Genomic DNA, 18,457 nt, shown 5'->3' on the forward strand with positions numbered 1-18,457 from the left:
TGAGTTCACCCCAGCATTTACCAGCTTCCCCAGGGACCTTCCGTTCTCACTGACTGTCTAGCCATCTCTGGGCTGGGATTATGCCTCCCCAACACAGCCTGTTGCTGTAGCCACATGGTGTTGGCATGGTGTGGAGAAAGGCGAGTTGGTGGCAGACCCACAGGTCTTCGCTTTGACTAGAATGTGTTACCTTGGATCCAGGTTGCTAGGGTATGTGTGCATGCGTTTGTGTGTGAATGCTACTGCTGTGGCGTGTTCAGCCTCTGTTCCCCTTAACTAGCCCTACTTTGTTGGTCAGGAAGATGGAGGGAGGCCTGTGTTTTTGCATCTGGAAGCCAAGCTTCTCTTGATGTCTCACTGATGTAATGACTGTGTCTGTATGAGTGAGTGACTGACTTCTCATGCCCTCTGGTGTCTGGGCAGTGCTAAGGATAAGTGCTCTGCTACTGGCCAGGAGGCATTCCTGTATGTTTTGGAGCCAACTGAACAGGACCTTCTCCCCCAATTTGTCAGGAAAGAGCATCACAGGGATTTGTTGCATGTACAGTGTGATTTTTGGGGTCTGTATCTCTACATCTACTGGTCTGAGCACAGAAGTATGAGTGTGAACCCCAGCAGAAAGGGTAGGGTCCATTCTCTCCACTGAGCATCGGGTATAGTTCTTGTAGAGGCTTGTGAGGTTGAATCTAGCACCCTGCAGCATGTTTAACAGTCAGCTGTGTAATTGGGGGGGAATGTGGGCATGTTAGGTTTACCTGTGCCAGGTTAAGATGTTAGGTCTGTGTTGCGTCAGAGTTGATGGTGATCTCGTGAAAAGTTTAGATTATGGATTGTATAGGATGGTTTGGATAGAGATGATCCTGCCTCAGGCAGGGGGTTGGACTAGGTGACCTCTGGAGGTCCCTTCCAGCCCTACTCCGTCCAGCCTCAGCAGTGACAGAACAGCGCATTTTATTAGAGGAGTGGTCCATCTTCAGTTTACATGGTCTAGCCCAGACCTTCATGTGCTATACAGACTCAGACAGGAGGAAGATCTGTCCATTCAGTTATCTGAGGTGGCCTTTGCAGTTTAGTAGCTTCTCTTGACACTTGGGAATTCTGAATCCTGACTCTGGGGGACAGAAGGACCAGCTCTGCGCACACTCAAATCATGCAGGTTCCTCAGTTCTTGGGCTAACATTACAAGGTTTCTTCCTAGCACCTCAAAATTCCTTCACATTCAGTTCAGCCAGGCTACCACTGTCCAAATGCTGTCCTTTCTTTTACAGACATCTTAAGAATAGTAACCATGCGCCATGCCTAGGAAGTCATGTCCCCTCAGTGCAGCAGCTTTTCCTTCCCTGCTGCTGCACAGCAAGGTCACAAGAGGTCTTTTAAGAAGGCCTGCAAGGAAAACTAATTAGAAGCTATGTTAAAATTGAGGAGCAATTGCCATAGAGCCTAGGTAGCTGTTACAGCTTAATAATTAGTGGGCAGAGTGAATGGTGACAAAGAAAAAGCTCTGGGTGATTAACGGCTCTGGTGATAGCAACTGCCACAGTGAACCAGAATAAGTAAATAAAACCTCATGTTCCAAGGTCTTCCCTTGTTACTCATGGGGTCACAAAGTAACTCCTTCACAAACAACATTGTTTGATAGATCAGGGATGGGGTGTATTCTTGTTGCTGTCTTCTGAACCATTGGCCAGGAGCCAGTGCTGGACTGGGTAAGGCAGTGGTCTGATCAAGCCCAGCAGGAAGAAGGTCTAAGGTGTAGCCGTGTCCTGTGGCAGGCCTGTAAGGGGGACCTTTTGTAGGGGACCTTTTCCACCCAGCATTATGCTTGCTTCCTCTCACTGCATGTACATTGATAGTTTTACCTCAGCAGTTGTAACAATACATTTGCTGGAGAACTTTCAAACTTATCTCATACTGGAAGTGGAGAAAACCTCAGATCTCCCCATCCTGTTGGTGCTAAGAGGGTCTTGGGATTCTTATGACTCAGAAATTCCTGAGGAGCTAGACAGATTTAGTACCTTATAACCCAAGTTGGAGCCTTACCTGCTGAGCAAAAGCCACTGAAAAATGATAGCCCCTAGCTGCCACATATCCCTGAGAGAAACAAGGCTTTTGGGGGATCCCAGACAAGTCAGAACTAGAGAAGGCAGAAGATGGATGATTGCAACACCCCAGGTCTGAGTGGAGGGTGGGGGGCAGCTGCTACAGGACACCTCCAGTAGGCTGGAAGAGCACTTGAGGCTGCAGTTTTGGTCGGGGTGTGGAAAGTGGCTCCCCCCTCTGTCTCCTCCTACCAGGAGGGGTTTCTCCACCAGTGTGGGCAAAGCTGTAACCCAGCTCCCTGGGAGCAGAGGATCCATGTTGGAGCAGCAGGGAAGGATGCATTGCTGGTGAGTCAGACCTGCAGCTGATCACTACCCAGGGTAACTCCTGAGGGAGGTTGTTAGGAAATGCTTTTTCTGATCTCAGACAGGGCTGGCCTCTTCCATGAGAAGAGGAGAGCTCATACAGGCAGCCTGTGCTGTGTCCTGTGTTCTCTCAGTGCTTTAATTAAATGCCTCTTTGTTCTTATCCAATATGGATTGGTTCTGACTGTTCTGTCTAAGAGACTCTGCACAGCTCCCACGGAGCCTGTCATTTACCTGCCTCCCTTCCAACAGAGAAGGGGAGAGAGTGCCAGGGCCAGCTGGCAAAGTGGGCCTCAGAGCACTGTCTGCAAGGTACTGTGCTAGTCTGGGTTCTGACCCTAGGGGCAACAGCAAACACTTGGTCTGACCCAGTATGGCCTGGGGTAGCTACAGGTCTGGCTGAGCGTGGGGTCTGACTCCATGTGGAATTTCTTTGTCCCTGTGAGGAAAGAATGACTGGCAACCAACTGCAGATTTCCAAGGGCTCCAGTGAGCAGGTCTGTTGCTATGTAACTACTCATAACAATGTTACAGTGGGAGTCACTCTCAAAGTCTTTGGAAGTCTGGCAAAATGCAGCCCCTGTGGCTAAGAAGTGACCTCCCATTTTGCGCCCCGTCATAAAGTGCAGGGAATTATTGGTTGTGCTTGCTTTCTCATGTTGTTTTAGTGGTTAATTAACTTTGGTGACATCCAGTAGTGTAGATCTGCCCTCAGTCACTGATGAGGTCACAAAAAGAACAGCAACAACTAGTATTGCACTGTGGTGCCTGTATTCTCAGCATTACAGTGTTCACTGGGATGGTAGTGTGCTTCAAGTGCACTGGCAGCAGGTTCTGGCACCCATGCCACATCACAGGTTTCCGATTCCAGGGATACTGGCATCAGATTTCAGCATCCAAACACTGGGCGCCATACCAGAATGTTTATCTGGAAATGTTTAGCTGTCTTGATGTCCCCAAAATGAGAGAGACTTATAGAGACTGGGGCTCTCCCACAGATTTTAGTAGAGGCCTTAAGGCCAGAGGTGGGCAATTATTTTGGGTGGAGGGCCACTTGCTGAGTTTTGGCAAGCCATCGAGGGTCACATGACAGGCAGTCGGGGCAGATAAATATTAATTTCTAAATTTTTTAGGGGCCCCGCGGGCTGGATAGAATGGCCCCCAGGCTGCATTTTGCCCACCCCTGCCTTAGACTCTGGTCCTGGGTCGGTGAGTTGCATGGAGCCTTTGGCTGTGATGATGCCATTTAATGGAGGCTGGATCTCTGGGCTAGTGATCACTGCTTTGAGAGGTCTTCACTGAGCAGGCTAGAGGGCACTGAACTAGAAGCAAATGGGGCTGGCTGTTTGACTGCAAAACAGGCCCTGAGTCAAAATTACACTTGTGTAGTCACTGGGGTTATGCTAGCAGAACTGAGCATAGAATCCAGCCGTTTTGGGATCTAGCAGCAGCCTAACCCCTAAGCCATAAATTTGGAATCTATTAACTGGGTGGAGATGCACAAGAGTGTACTCAAACAGCTTGCTGTGCTTGGTGCATGTGCGTCTGCCTAGGAGGAAGGGCCGCACAGGAAGGAGTCTTTGCTATTGCTGCATTTGTTTAAAATACCAGTAACTTCTTCCCCAGTGTAATGGCTGGCTGCAGCCAGGGAATGATGAGATGTTTAAAAACATAAATACAAAAGATGGTGTTTTCTAAGTTAGAGCAATACTTTAAAGGTTCTGGAAAGCCATTGTGGGAAACAGTGTCCCTTTCCCCTTCATTCTCTACTTCCTGGTGCACCCTCGGTGTCTAAGAAAGATCATAAATTAGCCATAGGGCCTGATGACCTGTAAACCCAGAATTCTTGCCCAGCTGCCTGAAGTTTCTGCACATGTGTGGGCCTCCTTAGACGTTTCCATAAGTTTAGGATGGAAGAATCGCAAGGGGATTCTTAGTCATTAGTTTCTAAAGCGGGGGGACCCCCTACATTTCTGAAGTGTGAATGATGAAGAAGGGTCCTTAGAAAGAGTTTGCTATGAATGGGTGCAGTGAGTAAAGTGTGTAGGTGGTACACGACCTGTCAGAAGATCCCTTATAGCAGGGGTGGGCAATTATTTTGGGCGGAGGGCTGCTTACCGAGTTTTGACAAGCTGTCCAGGGCTGCATGGGTAGCCCCGCCCCCTGGTTGCCATCTTGGGACCATAAGTCCTACCCCTAACCACTGACCTTTGTGACCATACGTCCCTCCCCCGCCCCTAGGAGTACTCCTTTGGGGAAGAGGGTTTGCCACCTTAGCGGGGGAAAAAACAAATTATATACTAAAAATCAAATGCCTATAATAATATATTTTAATTTTTTTTAATTGTCCTGATTTGTGTGCATTTGTGCTGTCTATGTAGAAGTGATTGCATAATAGCACAAAATGCAGTATTACTCTTGTATATTGTGTGGGGTGTGCAGGGGTGTCGGGGGTATGGGTGGGTGGGTGTGGGGTTTGTGGGGAGCTCTGTGTGTGTGGGTAGGTGAGCCACATGGTGCAAAGCAGCTGGCAGGTGAGGAGGAAAATGGGGAAGCGGGGGCAGAGGGAGTACAGTACAGGCAGGGATGAGCGCACGGAGCCCTGACCCCATGCACCTCACGCTCACAATTCTGGGCTGAGCAGCAGCAGCAGCACAGGACAAACTGCTGCTCAGCGTGGGAGAAAAGCACCCCCTTCCCTCCCCTGCTGGGTAGTGTTTGCTGCTGCTGCCTGGAGCCTGTGCTGTGCTAGGCTGTGGTGCAGCTCCTTCACCGCCGCTTGTGAGCTGCCCAGTGCAGCAGCAGTGACAGTGTGGAGCAGCCGCGCCGGGCAGTTTACAAGTAGCAGTGAAGGAGCCGCACCACAGCCTAGTGCAGCTGCAGCAAACATTGCCCGGTGGCGGAGAGGAGGGGTGGTCGCTTTCCTCCACCCTGAGCAGCTGTTTGTGCCCAGCTGCTGCTGCCACTGCTGCTCAGCCCCAGTGGGCCCAGCCTGGAACCAGCGCAGGGCCCAGGCTCAGCAGCAGCAGCATGGGACAAACTGCTGCTTAGTGCAGAAGAAAAGCGGTCCTCCATCCCCCTCTCCGTGGCTGGCGCTTCCTGCTGCAGCCACCCGGAGCCCGTGCAGGGCTGTCCTGTGTCTCCGCTGCATCACCGCTGCCTCTGGGCTGTCCTGCGGGACAGCGGTGGCAGTCTAGAGGAGGCACAGGCAGCCCAGCATGGGCTCCACCTGGCTGCAGCAGGAAGCACCTGCCACAGGGAAGGGCCGCTTTTCTCCTGTGCTGAGCAGCAGTTTGTCCTGTGCTGCCACTGGGCCCTGTGCTGAGCCTGGGCCCTGTGCCGACTCCAGGCTCATCTGTTGAGGCTGAGCAGCAGCAACAGCAGCTGGGCATAAACTGCTGCTCAGGGTGGAGGAGAGTGGGCCCCCCTGCTCCACTCGCTGCTGCCGGGCAGTGTTTGCTGCAGCCATGCTAGGCTGCAGTGCAGCTCTTTCACTGCCGCTTGTGAGCTGCCCAGTGCAGCTGCTCTACATGGTCACTGCTGCCACGCTGGGCAGCTCACAAGTGGTGGTAAAGGAGCCTCACCGCAGCCTGGCATGGCACAGGCTCTGGGTGGCCACAGCAAACACTGCCCAGCAGTGGCGAAGGGGGAGGGGGGCACGCATTTTTCTTTCTCCCATGCTGAGCAACAGTTTGTCTTGTGCTGCTGCTGCTCAGCCCAGGCAGACAACAGGGCACGTGGAGTCAGGGCTGTACATGCTTGTCCCTGCCTGTACCGCAGAGCTGGGCAGAAGGGACTGGGAGCAAGCAGGTGCGGAGGAGCACAGCAACAGCCAGACAGGAGCGTGGGGTCTGTGCCTGTGTCCTAGGGCCAGCGCTGGCGGGGCCCAGAGCGGGGCGGCAGGAGCGCAGGGTCCCAGTCTGCAGGGGCTCTATGGAGCTGGGCCAGCCTGGATCCACAGCGTCCTGCCAGCTCGTGTTCCTGCCGCCCCACTCTGGGCCTCGCCGGCACTAGGCCCAGGACACCAGCACAGGCCACACGCTCCCGCATGCCTGCTTGCTTCCACTCCCCACACCCCCACCACCGCTTTCCCCACTTCCCTGCCTGCCCGCTGGCCTCTCTACACCGCGTTGCTCCTGGCTGCATGGCCGGACTGTGGGACTCAGCAGGAGCTGGCCTGGCCCTGAGGACTGGGGTAATTGCCCATGGCCCTCCCCTGCCTCCCTTCCCTCCCCCTCCACCCCATTCTTACCTGAATTTCCCTCTTCTGTGCAGGGAGGTATAAACAGCCCCATGGTCCCAGGCCAGAAACCCCTGCTAGGCAGGGGCTGGTGAGGGCGGTGGTGGGTCAGGGGCCCTGGCCTTGCTGTAGCAGGAGCCTGCCGTGGCTTCCCCTAGGTCCTCCTGCCCTTTTCTCCTTTCATCTTTGACAGGTAGCCAGGGGCTGATAAATATTAACTTTCTAAATTTTTAGGGGCCCCACGGGCCAGATAGAATAGTCTGGTGGGCCAAATCCGGCCCACAGGCTGTATTTTGCCCACCCCTGTCTTATAGGGCTCATCTGCTCTACAGGAACCTCCTATCTGAGCTCCTCACACCAACCTTTTGTCATGTGACAAATGCTCTCTTTTCTTCCCAGTCCTCACTTGCCACCCTGGGCACCCTGTCCAGTGCTAGCATATGCAGGCAGAGTGCTTGCAGGTGAGAATGGAGGGTGCACTGTGCCCATGAGGCATTATAGAGCTCTTGGAGCTTTTCCCAAGCATAATCAAACCATGTTAGTGCACCATAGTGCTCTTCTGAGCTCTGTAGAATCACCTTTGCTCAGAGTCCAGTTGAATCTGGCGTCCTGGTTCTGTTGCTAATGTGTGTGCAGATGATCTATGAACATAGCAGTGCTCAGAGAGGCTGATTAGAGAAAGTTTACCAGAATGACAGCCATTTGCAGCGAGCAAATTAATGAGCAAAAAGCTTTTGGTTTGCTGATTACATAGGACTGGAAGGGACTTCCTGGGTCACTGAGTCCTGTGCCCTGCTGTTGCAGGGAACCACGTGACATAATCTCCAGACAAGCTTGGATTGTTTGGAGGAATCTGTACGTTGATGAATGGCATGTACAAAGCTGTTTCAGCCTATAGAATGTTTCCGAACTGTTCCCAGTCGCCAGTGCTGCAAGTGTCTGTGCAGTGAGATTGGGAGAATCAGAAGACATTGTTTCCATTTCCTAAATTGAGGATTGCCAGGCCCTCAGAGTTTTTGAGCTGGTGGTCTGAACACTCCCACTTGCAAACACACTCCTATACAAGTGTTCACAATGCTTTCCTTTTCCCCAGATGTTCTGGAGAACAAAATGTTAGCAGCACAGTAAGTGAGCAAGGAGGGTGCTGAGTCGGGGGCGGTGTTCTGTGGGCTGTGCCTGAGCTTGTGCAGATCCTCTGCAGCATTTGCCTATTGCCTTCACATAGGGCACTCCATTCTGGGAGTATGATTGCAAAGGTAAACAATGCAGCTGCTGAAAGGAGATCTCTAGTATTAGTGGTGCAGTTCTGCAATTGAGATCCACAGCCCTGTTGAGAAATCACATCTGGGAAGCTCTGTCTCTTCTGCTCCCCATTTAATTCATTTTCACATTTTGCCTGCTAAATTAGTTGGTCCAGAGAAGAATAGTAACAAAGCATCAACCCTCCTGATTCCCCTCTGTTCTTGCTCTGTAGCTGCTTGGAGAGCTGGGCCTGCTTAACCTGTGCAGGGAAGCTGGGGAAGGAGCTGACATGGAGTAGAGGGCTTGGTGTGACACCAAGTCAGCAGCAAGCAGGGGACTGCACTGAGAGTCTGTTAAAGGTGAGCAAAGGAAGCCAATTCCATGTCTTAGTCTAACTCAGCTCCCTGGCCTTTCCATACCACAGTGCTCTACACCAACACAGATCCTGCTAGCTGAACCATTTGATCTGTGATCATCACATGGCCACCATTAGCTGCTGGATCACCTGTGCCCATGGGGTTCTGCAGGCATTTCCCCACCCCCTCAGCCACCACGTGTTGTTGTTGTGTTGACTGGGGCCCTGTGCAAGGCGCTGTACAATAACAGAACAAAAAATACTCCCTGCCTCACAGAGTTTATAGTTGTAGAACTGTATGACAGGGCAACAAGAGGATACAAACAGCCAGATATATGACAGAAGTATGACAAGATAGTATTGGTCAGCATGATAGAAAGAGATTCTAGCGCACCAGCAGCCTCCACATTGTCATGTTCATTGTAGGCATCCTTGCAGAAAGATTACAGGGTAGCTTTGTGCATATTTACAGGGAGTTCTTCCCAGGTAGCATAAGAGAAAGATATTAGCAACTAAAATCACTGGGCAATAGAAGCTGACACCATGGACTGCTCAGATGCAGGAGCTGAAGTCTCAGTACTGAAAGAAAGCCCCGGATAGAAAATGACACCCAAGATATGGGCCTTGGTGACAAGCAGGATAGCAGAGGTCTTCTTGACAACTAGGCATCCATGACATGACAGAGAGAGAGAGAGGCTGAGATCTTAGCTTGACCAGGAGGAGATGGGTCTGGAATCAAGAGATGGATCTCCTAGAGATCACTGTACAAATGGTGCTTTTCCCTTTTTTATTTAAATTCCAACTATGTCTGGGTGATAGTGATGCTGCAACTTCTCCTCTGTTCCTCATTGTGAGGAGATGCTCGTTCATGTTTGGAGTTACAGCTGACTTTCCTTTAGAGAAATAATTCTGGTTCACTTCTGAAATCCACAGATTAAGGCATTTTGGGGAAAGTTTTCAGAAGTGCCAAAGAAACTTAGAATCCTAAATCCCATTTCCAAAATGGATTTTTTCACTTAAAAAACAACGTCTCATTGATTTTAATAGGATTTAGGTTCTAAGGACAATGAGATTTAGGATTCTAAGTTAGGTACTTTACATATACATTTTACCCATTGGCCCCATAGTTAGTAAGGTAAGGCTATGGCTAATGTAGGTTCTTTCTAAACTCAGTTGGATGAAGGGTTTATGGATTATGATACCCAAAAATAGTTATTAGCCAAGGTACAAAGCTTCTTCTTGTGTATTTTTTGCCACTTTGTAACAAAAAACCTTCAATAAGTAGAACAAGGAAGTGGTTCAACAGAATGGAACCTAGTTCCTGGTTCAGGGCTTGGTGGATTTAGCACTTGTCTACAAAGTAGTATTGTATTGACGAGGGTGAGAAGAGCAGATGTGTCAGGGTTGGCAGTCCCAGAGTCCTTGGTGGGAAGCAGAGGCTGACAGGGGAGATTGGTGGACTGCATTGGTATAATGTTTGGCAGTTAGCAAAGGGAAAGGCCTGTTCAGTTCCAGTCCCTGCAGATTCAGGAGCCTTTCCTTCTATGCAGAGGGTTGCATTGTCCTTCTCAGTACCTCCTCCAGTGGGGAACCTGCATTTCCCCTTGTACAGTTCCACACTATGCCCCTCATTTTACCCTCCTCACCCACCTAAAATAATTGTGCACCAGTCCCCCTGCTGACCACCCCAATCTGAGCTGTCAGTCAGCCAGGTGTGACATTTCCAGTGCACACGTGGAGCTCAGTAAAGGCTGCTAGCTTCACAGGATCAGCCAAAAAAGAACAAATACTAAGTGTCTGTGGGGATAGCGGAATGGGCAACTGAAGCCCTCTGGGCAGGCTGTCACACTGACTTCCTCAGCACTGGGACAGTGTACAAAGACAGAGTCAGAGGTCAGTGTGCAGCTTTGCTCAAAGTTCCTTGGATTGCCCTTATAAGAGCTTCAGGCTTGTTCTTTCTTCTCAGCTATGAAAGTGGTCAGTGCACTTATCAGTGGGAGAATGCAGGCATCTTACTGCCTACTGTCTAGAATAGCCCAGGAGAAAGAATGCCCCAAATGGTGGGGAGAGGGAGGGAGTCTTGTTTATTTTATCCCAAACTAAGATTTGAGTTTTGTCTTTCTGTAAAGGGCTGAAATGAAAACTTCAGTGGGGGGCCCTGAGGCTTGAGTTCTATCCTCCTGCAATGAAGGGGCACGGCTGGAGTTTACTGGTTCAGGCCCAGTCCTAGGTGTCATTAAACGTAGCTGTTAAATTTGCTGGGGGTGGGACAGGGATTCCCCAGCCACGAGGGTTTACGAAGCCTGTCCCTGACACAGTGTAGAGGTTGTAGAAGAAAGAGATGCACAGTATGGCTTCCAGACCTAGGGGTAAGGGATGGGGATGGGCTCAGGAGCCTTTAACTCTCAGTCCTGACCATTCCTTCTCTGAAGTCTACTCTGTGTCAAATGAGCAGGAGGAGCCTAGGCTAGCTGCTTGTCCACACCACAGACCCTTCATATTTGGCATTATTTAGCCTCTTCAGGAGTTATCTCAGTAGAGAGACCACAAATAAAATGGGCCCTTGTGACAGCTCCCTCCCCACCTGGGTGCTGAGATGGCGGGGGGAATGTGTTCCTGTACATGTGTATATGTGGTACATTTGCATATAGGTGTGTGCAGGAAGCTGCCATGAGCTCTCCTGTCCTATCTCTTCTTTGGAATACAGAAGCCTATATAGCCTAGGGCTGTCTCTCTGGCCTTCTCACCTAGGATAACTGTACATTGGCCTCTAGCCATTCTCTGGGGAAGGTGCCTGCTGGAGGTGTACCTTGAGGGGAGTGCTGGCAGGGAGCCAGGAGCCAGACTGCTCAGAGTGGTGGATGGGCAATCCAGTGTAAGGTTAATGGAGTGTCTGGGCTGATCCTCACCCTGCAAAGCTCTGAGTACTCACCTTTGGGAACTGCACACTGCATCATCCCCCTGCTGTCATTGGCAGCAGGAGTGCTGGGGTCACAGCCTCCCCAGCAGCTCCTCTTCTAGACAGCTGCTTCAGATGAGGGCAGAGAGCCTCACCGGGGAAGTGCTCCACACCCGTACAGAAAAGCCCTCTTGCTGTCAGTGGTGGTGCTTGTCCTTGCCTCTGAGCCTTTGCAGGGCAGCTTTCTCACCCTCTAGGGCAGGGGTGTCTAACCTTTTTGAATGTGGGGCTGGATCACGAACTTTTTATCACCCAGTGGGCAGGCGAGCCATATTCAAAGACGTCACAGGAAGTGATGTCACGTGATCTTTGACACCAATGAAGTTGCAGGGGTTGACATGGTGCTGGTTGACATGGTATGCATGCCCGGGTTGACATGCTGCTGCAGGAGCCGCTTAACTACAACCAGGTTGACCTGGTGCTGGAGAAGCCATGGGGCCAGGCCAGGGTTAACCTGGGGTCTGCCCGGCCTGCTGGTGCCGTGCCCAGGTTGACATGGTGCTGCAGGACCCGCCTAGGCAGAACCGGGTCGGCACCGGCCAGGAAAAGCAGCATGCAGCTGAAGCCGGCTTCCCATGTGCTGCTGGGGACGGGAGGAGGCCGGCCGGGTCTGCACCAGCCAGCAGAAGTGGCGGCGGAGCTGTGTGCCTCTTGGGACTGACCAGTGCAGGCTCATCCTGTCCCGAGTGGCACACGGCTCCGCCACCACTTCTGCTGGCCGGTGCAGACCCGGCCGGCCTCCTCCCGTCCCCAGCAGCACACAAGAAGCAGCCCCCTTGGGGCCTTGCGTGCAGGCAGCCGGGCCCGGAGAGCCACAGCACCCGGGGGGAGACTGGTTGGGGGAGCAGGTGCCACCTTGCTGTGGGGCAGGGCAGGGCAGTGGGGCTGGCTTGAAGTGGGCGGGTGAGGAGGCAGGCACAGGCCGGCAGTGCCAGCGGCCACTGCTTGGCCTCCTGCGCGGGGCCGCTCCCCCGGGCCCTGCGGAGGTAAGCAGCTCCCCACCCCTCACTGCTGGCTGGGGCCCGCAGGCCGGCCCTGCCTGCCTCACTGTGGCGCCACCGCTGTGGCTCCGTGCCGGCGGCTCCGCACTCCGCACCGCCGCTGCTGCAGCTCTGCTCTCCGCGCCGCTGCCCCGCACTCCACACTGGTGGCTCTGCACTCAGCGCTGCTGCCGCAGCTCTGCGCTCCGCGACGGTGGCGCCGCCACCAGCCAGATAAAATGGGTTGGTGGGCTGCATGGTGGCCCACAGGCCATATGTTGGACAAGCCTGCTCTAGGGGCTGAGAAACACAGTCCAAAGGAGCAGAGCCCAGAGACAGCTTTGTCTTATGAGGATGCTGTGTAGCCTCCGGTCCATCAGGTGCCATATGCAGCCAGGATAGAGGTCAGACACACCAGGGGATGGCAGTGCCAGAGCAGTACAGAACAGGCAGCGTTCCCTTGGGAGCTGAAGGATCGGAAAGGAAAGAGGGAGTTTGGGCTGAGGCTGGGATGTGGGGCCCAGATGCAGCACAGAGAGACTCCCCATCTTACTGTGCTGCTAGGAGGAGCCCCAGAAACCTCAGTGCTTCTTATACTAGGCCTTGATCAGGCAACATACACCTTGCACACACATGTCCACTCAGAGGCACATGTAAACATGCATGTTCATGGAGCTGGGGGTTCTCTGCTCTCACTGGCTTCTGTGCCTAAGGGAACATATTGCCTAGCAGCATCTGGCCCCTCCTCAGGCACTGGTCACAGGCATGGAGAAGGAGTCCTGGGAGTGTGTGAGTAGGTGCCAGTTCTGAGTGCTGGCACTGACCTGGTGTGGCACAGAGTAGAGGTTGCAAGCTGGCTTGTAACTGGTGATGGGCTCCTCAGGAGGATGAAACATGCTGGTTGGGAAGCATTGTCAAGATGACCAGTTTTTGGCAGGGAAGTTACTCTGTGGGACTGTGGCTAGACCATGTGTCTTAAAAATATCTCATTCCCTGTGTTCTTATTCCCCTAACCTGAGCTACACAGTAACACAGGCCAGCAGCCAGAGCCTACCCTGTGAGCCAGAGAGGTGCAGAGTGTTTGCCCTTCATCCCTGGACACCTCTTCCAGGTTCTTAGAGATTCCCAGAGTTACAAAGACTCAGACTTGCTTGAAGTCAAAGGGCAGAGGAAAACAGGGCAGTTTCCTGGGTGTGAGGAGACCTGGGTCCAAGCCCAGTTCTGCTTTTGTGGCCTTGGGAATGTCCCTTTCCCCCAGCAAATGGAGAGAACGATAGTGGCTTCATCCTAGGCACCGTGCTGCTAGAGTTAGGGCTGCTGATGATACAGGTAAGACCCTGTGCTGACGCAGCACCTCAGCCTGGAGCACTGTAGAGAAGATGTGACATGTCCTGGTTTGTGATCAGCTCATTGCATAGCCATCCTGGGAGTGAGGCCCAGCAGAGTAGACTGCAGAGTGGGACTGAACAGAGGTAGCTATGTCATTGAGGCTCTTGTAGTTGCTCTGAAAGAGGTGGCTTGGTTTGTTTATAGAAGCATTTCAAGAAGCAGATGAGGGCACCAGTACTGAGAAATGGGTCCTCAGCTGGTGCCCAGCATGGCAGCTCCCTGGCTGCAAGGGGACTGGCTTTGGTGGAGCTTTGCCAGTTTACATTGGCTGAGCATCAAGCCCTTGCCACCAGAGGACAGCCCCAGCCTCCCACAGGGTTTCATCGCAACTCTAGGAATGCTGGGCACAGAAATGTTGCCCAGGAAGGAAGAGCCCAAATCACAGCCCTGCCATGCCAAAAGGAATGGCTGTGTGGTACAGAGAAAAAGAGACTGGAAAAACAAGCCTCCTCTCCATCTGCCTCCCCCCTCCTCCGCAAGCCAGTGCACAAGGGAAGGAAGAGGGAATGGGCCATGACAATGGGCTGTAGGGAGCTGACTCAAACAGCCAGTTCCTGGTCATTTCCTCTCCCTGTCGGGCTGGAGAGGGCTTGGGGGTGGGGTAGGCAGGAGCTGTTCACCCTTTGGTGTGTTTACAAGACAGCATCCACTGAGCAGCAAAAAGCAAGCTCTCCACAGCCTGCAACAAAGCAGAGCCCTTGGGCAGCAGGGTTAACCTCCAGCAAAGGAGCCATTGCTGCTCCGGAGTGGTCTGGGAACATCCTCCTCCTGGCTGCTGCTGGCTGGGGTGAGCGGCACTGCATGGAAGCAGGGTTGACTCTGCAGGGGGTTCCACTGAACTGCACAGCAGCCATAGCCTGGGGCGATCTTCAGCACAGACATTTCTGTCACACAGTCAGATATTCCAGTAGCCCCTCTTCGCCACTCTCACTGGCCGCAGAACTTCGTCTGGAGCCGTGGGCTTCTGCCGTGTAGCCATGGACAGGTCAGAGTCTCTGCTCCTTTCCCGGCACAGGGGAGGTAAGGCAGACGGGAGTGTGTGCAGGCTCTGTTTTGAGGGGTGGAGGCAGTTGGCTGCTTCGTGGAATGCTAGAGATTTCCTAGGGCTGGGAGCAAGATGATGATGGTGATATATCTTGGCACTAGCCATGAGCTCAGCATTATATGTGGCAAGCAGAAGGGCATCTTGCTCCCCATTGGATAATTGTGGCATTGGACCCTCCTCAAATATTCTGGGCTAAACCCTGAAGCCTAAAGTGGGGCTTGCAGGGGAAACGTGAGTATTACCTCTCTGTTGGGCACAGAGGCAGAGAGCCCCCCCCCCCCCCCCCCCCCCCAGCAGGTCTTTGTATGGGGACCAGTTTCAAAGACCCCGGCTTCATGCTGAGAGGAAGGGAAGAGGGCATCCAGGAGCAGGTATCGCTTGTCTCCCTTCCAGGGACCCTTTGCATTATGTGACACTGGTTCTAATGGGGAATATCCATGTGTTTGTTCAGCAGCCCTTCAGGTGAGGGGGGTATTGGTACATGAAACCAGTCCCTTTCCACAAGAAGACTATTTATCAATGTGCTAAGGATGGCAACCACTTCACCAACCACTGTAGGGCTGCTGGGCAGGCAGTGCACTAAGGTCTATTGTCTTTGACATTGCTTCATCTGAGCTCGTTAGAGGAGGCAGACAAGGCCCAGGGCTGAGGTGTGAAGAGTGAGTTCCCTCTAGTTCTGTCCCTCTTACCATGGATCTTGCCCAGCAGGTCTGCCAAAATGCCTGACTGCTCCTGAAAGCCACTCATCACTACTGCTGCAGCCAGGGCCAGCATGCCCAGCTGCTCTAAGCCTTGCTTGACTTCCTCTCCCTGCAGGGTCCACATCCAGATTGGCCTTTATGCCAGAAGCATTCCAGAGTGCTAGGTGCCAACTGGTCTGGATATTGTGGTTGATCATCCAGTCTCCAGTATAGGTCACTGCAGGATGCAGATGGGTCTGGGGTCTAGTCAACTGACACAGGAAGCAGGTTTTACCTGTGGTCTGATTTGGGATGTGGTAGGATTTGACTCCCATGCTGTGGGTGGGGATGCCCATGCAGTGCAGGATCATGTGTAAGTAGTAATCTGTTCACCTAGTGCAGCTGCTGTGCTGTGGCTTTCGGAGTATTTCATGGGTTGCCTGTTTACAACCTGTACTGCATTGGCATGGGTGGATGGAGTTGGGCCCTCCAGATGTATTGTACTCTGCTGGTGGAGCTGTCTTGGAGCCAGTACCTGTGCTCATCCTGGCTGTGCTTTGTCCCCATGGCACTCCAGGTCCATGTCACATTCCCCTGCCTCAGGCATGGTTGAGAGAGGCAGGATTTTCCTTCTCCAGGTGCTTGCTATTGTTTCCCAGCCCTGTGGGATGTAATTCCTCTGTTGGCATCTGAGACAGTGCCATGGAGCCTTGCAGGGAGATGACCTGGGGGAGCGAACTATTCCCTGACCTCGACCATTGGTTTTGGCAGCCTCCTATGCCAAACTAACTTTTATGGGCTGGAACAGGAGTGCAGCATGCCACCTTCATCATTTCCATTGTCATGTATCAGGGAGCTACTGTGAAACTGCAGTCAGGAAAATATGCCCTGTAGTGTTTTAGATGAGCTGTAAACAGAGATCCAGAGCTCTGAGCACCTCTGTAGATTTGTGGGCACATTTAATTGAAACAGTGCTGCCTCTGCCCCATATCACATCCTACCTCCCTGTGTTTTCCTTCCCAAGCATGGGCAGTAGGGTGTCTTCTTCCTTTCCTGTGCTGCTGTGGAAAAAGGCTGTGCACTGAGGATGGCTGCTGCCCTTCCTCCTGGGGTAGCTGCATATCGGTGGTTGGGGCCATGCTTTGTTTCACATACCTTTTGCAATACAAGGGGTCTTAAACATCAGTGGATGACATTATTACAGCCACTGTGTGAGAAGCTAGGCATCTGCTGTCCTGGGTACGGAGGTACCTTTGTTGTGTCTGAGCTCATGTTGCAGGCCCTTTGTCCCTGTGCAAGGCCTCATTGCACTAGCTGGCAGTTTTCTTACATTGTACTGGGGGCTGACAGGCACAAGTGGCAAAAAGGTGCAAGGGGAAGCACCACTTTCCTGGGGGCTTCTGTTCCCAGCAAGTGTGTTAGCATCCAGGGGCTGATGCTCCCTCAGACAGCACCAGCCTGCATCTGCTGGCGTGAAAATCAGGAGCTCTTACTGCCATAGCCCCTCTCTGGGGGGAGAACTCTGGCAGGAACACTGCATGGGTTGGGTCCCCTGGTGGCCCCAGGGGAGCAGCTCCCACTTGATGTGGGGGGACTCTAGTGCCTACACTCTGCCAGCATGCCTCAGGTGACTGAGCACCTTCTAGGCAGAAGGAAGAGGAATTTGGCCTATGCCAAGATGAGCAAAGCAGATGCTGGTGTGTTTGTGTTATGGAGCTCTAGGAACTGTCTTGAGATCTCTCAAGACTGGGAACTGACTGGTTAAGTAGCAGAAAAGGACCTGGGTGTTACAGTGGACAGAAAGCTACATATGAACAAACAGTGTGCCCTTGTTGTGAAAAAAGCTAACAGCATACTAGGCTGCATTAGTAGGAGCATTGCCAGCAAATCAAGGGAAGTGATTATTCCCCTCTGTTCAGCCATATCTGGAATACAGTGTCCACTTTCGAGCCCTCCACTACAGAAAGGAATTGGACAAATTGAAGCAAATCCAGCAGAGGGCAGTGAAAATGGTTAGAGGGCTGGGGAGCATGACATGAAGAGAGGCTGAGGGAACTAGGTTTATTTAGTCTGGAGAAGAGAAGACTGAGGGGGGATTAAATAACAGCCTTCAGCTACCTGAAGGGTGGTTGTGAAGAGGATGGAGCTAGACTGTTCTCAGTGGTGACAGATACCAGAACAAGGCATAGTGGTCTCAAGTTGCAGCAAGGGAAGTTTAGGTTGGATATTAAGAAAAACTTTCTTGTGAGGAGGTTAGTAAAGTACTGAAACAGGATACCCAAAGAGGCTGTAGTCTCTCCATCCTTGGAGGTTTTTAAGACCCGGCTAGACAAAACCTTGGCTGGGATGATATAGTTGGGGATGGTCCTGCTTTGAGCAGGGGGTTGGACTAGATGACCTCCTGAGGTCCATTCCAACCTTAATTTTCTGTGATTCTAACCCACATAATGCAGACCACTGAGCCACTAACGCATTTGGGCTGCAAGCCTATGACTGTCTCTGTGTCCCAGGCCAAGTCTTGTACTAGCCAAGGCTCTAAGATGATCTTGTTTTAATAATGGGGAATATGCATCCCTTATTGAATCCTCTGGGGGATGAGCCTTGGTCTCCAGCATGGCCAGCTCTCTGGACATTTTGAAACAGACATGATGGTTCATGCTTCATTTAGTAAGTGGGAAAACTGGCCTGCTGGCAGCACACAAAACACATCCTCTCTCTACCTTGGCTGTACTTTCCATCTGTCTCCCACAGAAGAGCTAACAATGGGGCTGTCTGCTGCTCCCTCCTCACCTTTGTGCCTGTAGTTTCCTGTGCACAAACAAGCTTTAAACCGCCCCTGCTGCCATTTTTCAGGGCAGGGATGCTGATACACAACACTAGAGTCTGTTGGAGCACGGTTTTTACCACGCTCCAGCACACTTGATTAATTGAGTCTGCTCCAACAAGCTGTAATTACAGTGCATTGGAGCAGCCTCACTGCAGATGTATAAGCACGTGTAATGGCTGTCTTTGCACCAGTTTCACTATAAATTGGTTTCTAAAGGAAGGAATCAAGTTGAGTAAAAGCTGCGTGCTCCAGCTTCAAATTGCAAAGACCTTCAACAGACTTTACAGTCAGGCTGCAGTCACACCAAGGGTAGCAATGATCTGCCTTAGCACATG

General features: G+C 52.2%; 1 protein-coding gene across 5 annotated transcripts in view; it reads left to right on the plus strand.

Moving 5' to 3' along the window:
* Positions 1-18,457, plus strand: part of NHSL2 (NHS like 2) — a 175,729-nt gene that overhangs the window by 86,844 nt on the left and 70,428 nt on the right. The window contains exon 2 of one of the 5 annotated variants that reach the window (XM_059732673.1): positions 8,120-8,246. The exons of 3 other annotated variants lie outside the window; for them this stretch is intronic. Coding sequence is in view for 1 of the 2 variants with exons in the window: in XM_019481940.2 (XP_019337485.1) it covers positions 14,548-14,590 (43 nt within the window). In the remaining variant the exon portion in view is untranslated. Of the gene's footprint in view, positions 1-8,119; positions 8,247-14,186; positions 14,591-18,457 lie in introns of those variants that run through there. One more of the 5 variants, XM_019481940.2, reaches the window with a different exon arrangement.

The sequence above is a fragment of the Alligator mississippiensis genome, chromosome 8, assembly GCF_030867095.1.
Source record: "Alligator mississippiensis isolate rAllMis1 chromosome 8, rAllMis1, whole genome shotgun sequence".
NCBI lineage: Eukaryota > Metazoa > Chordata > Crocodylia > Alligatoridae > Alligator > Alligator mississippiensis.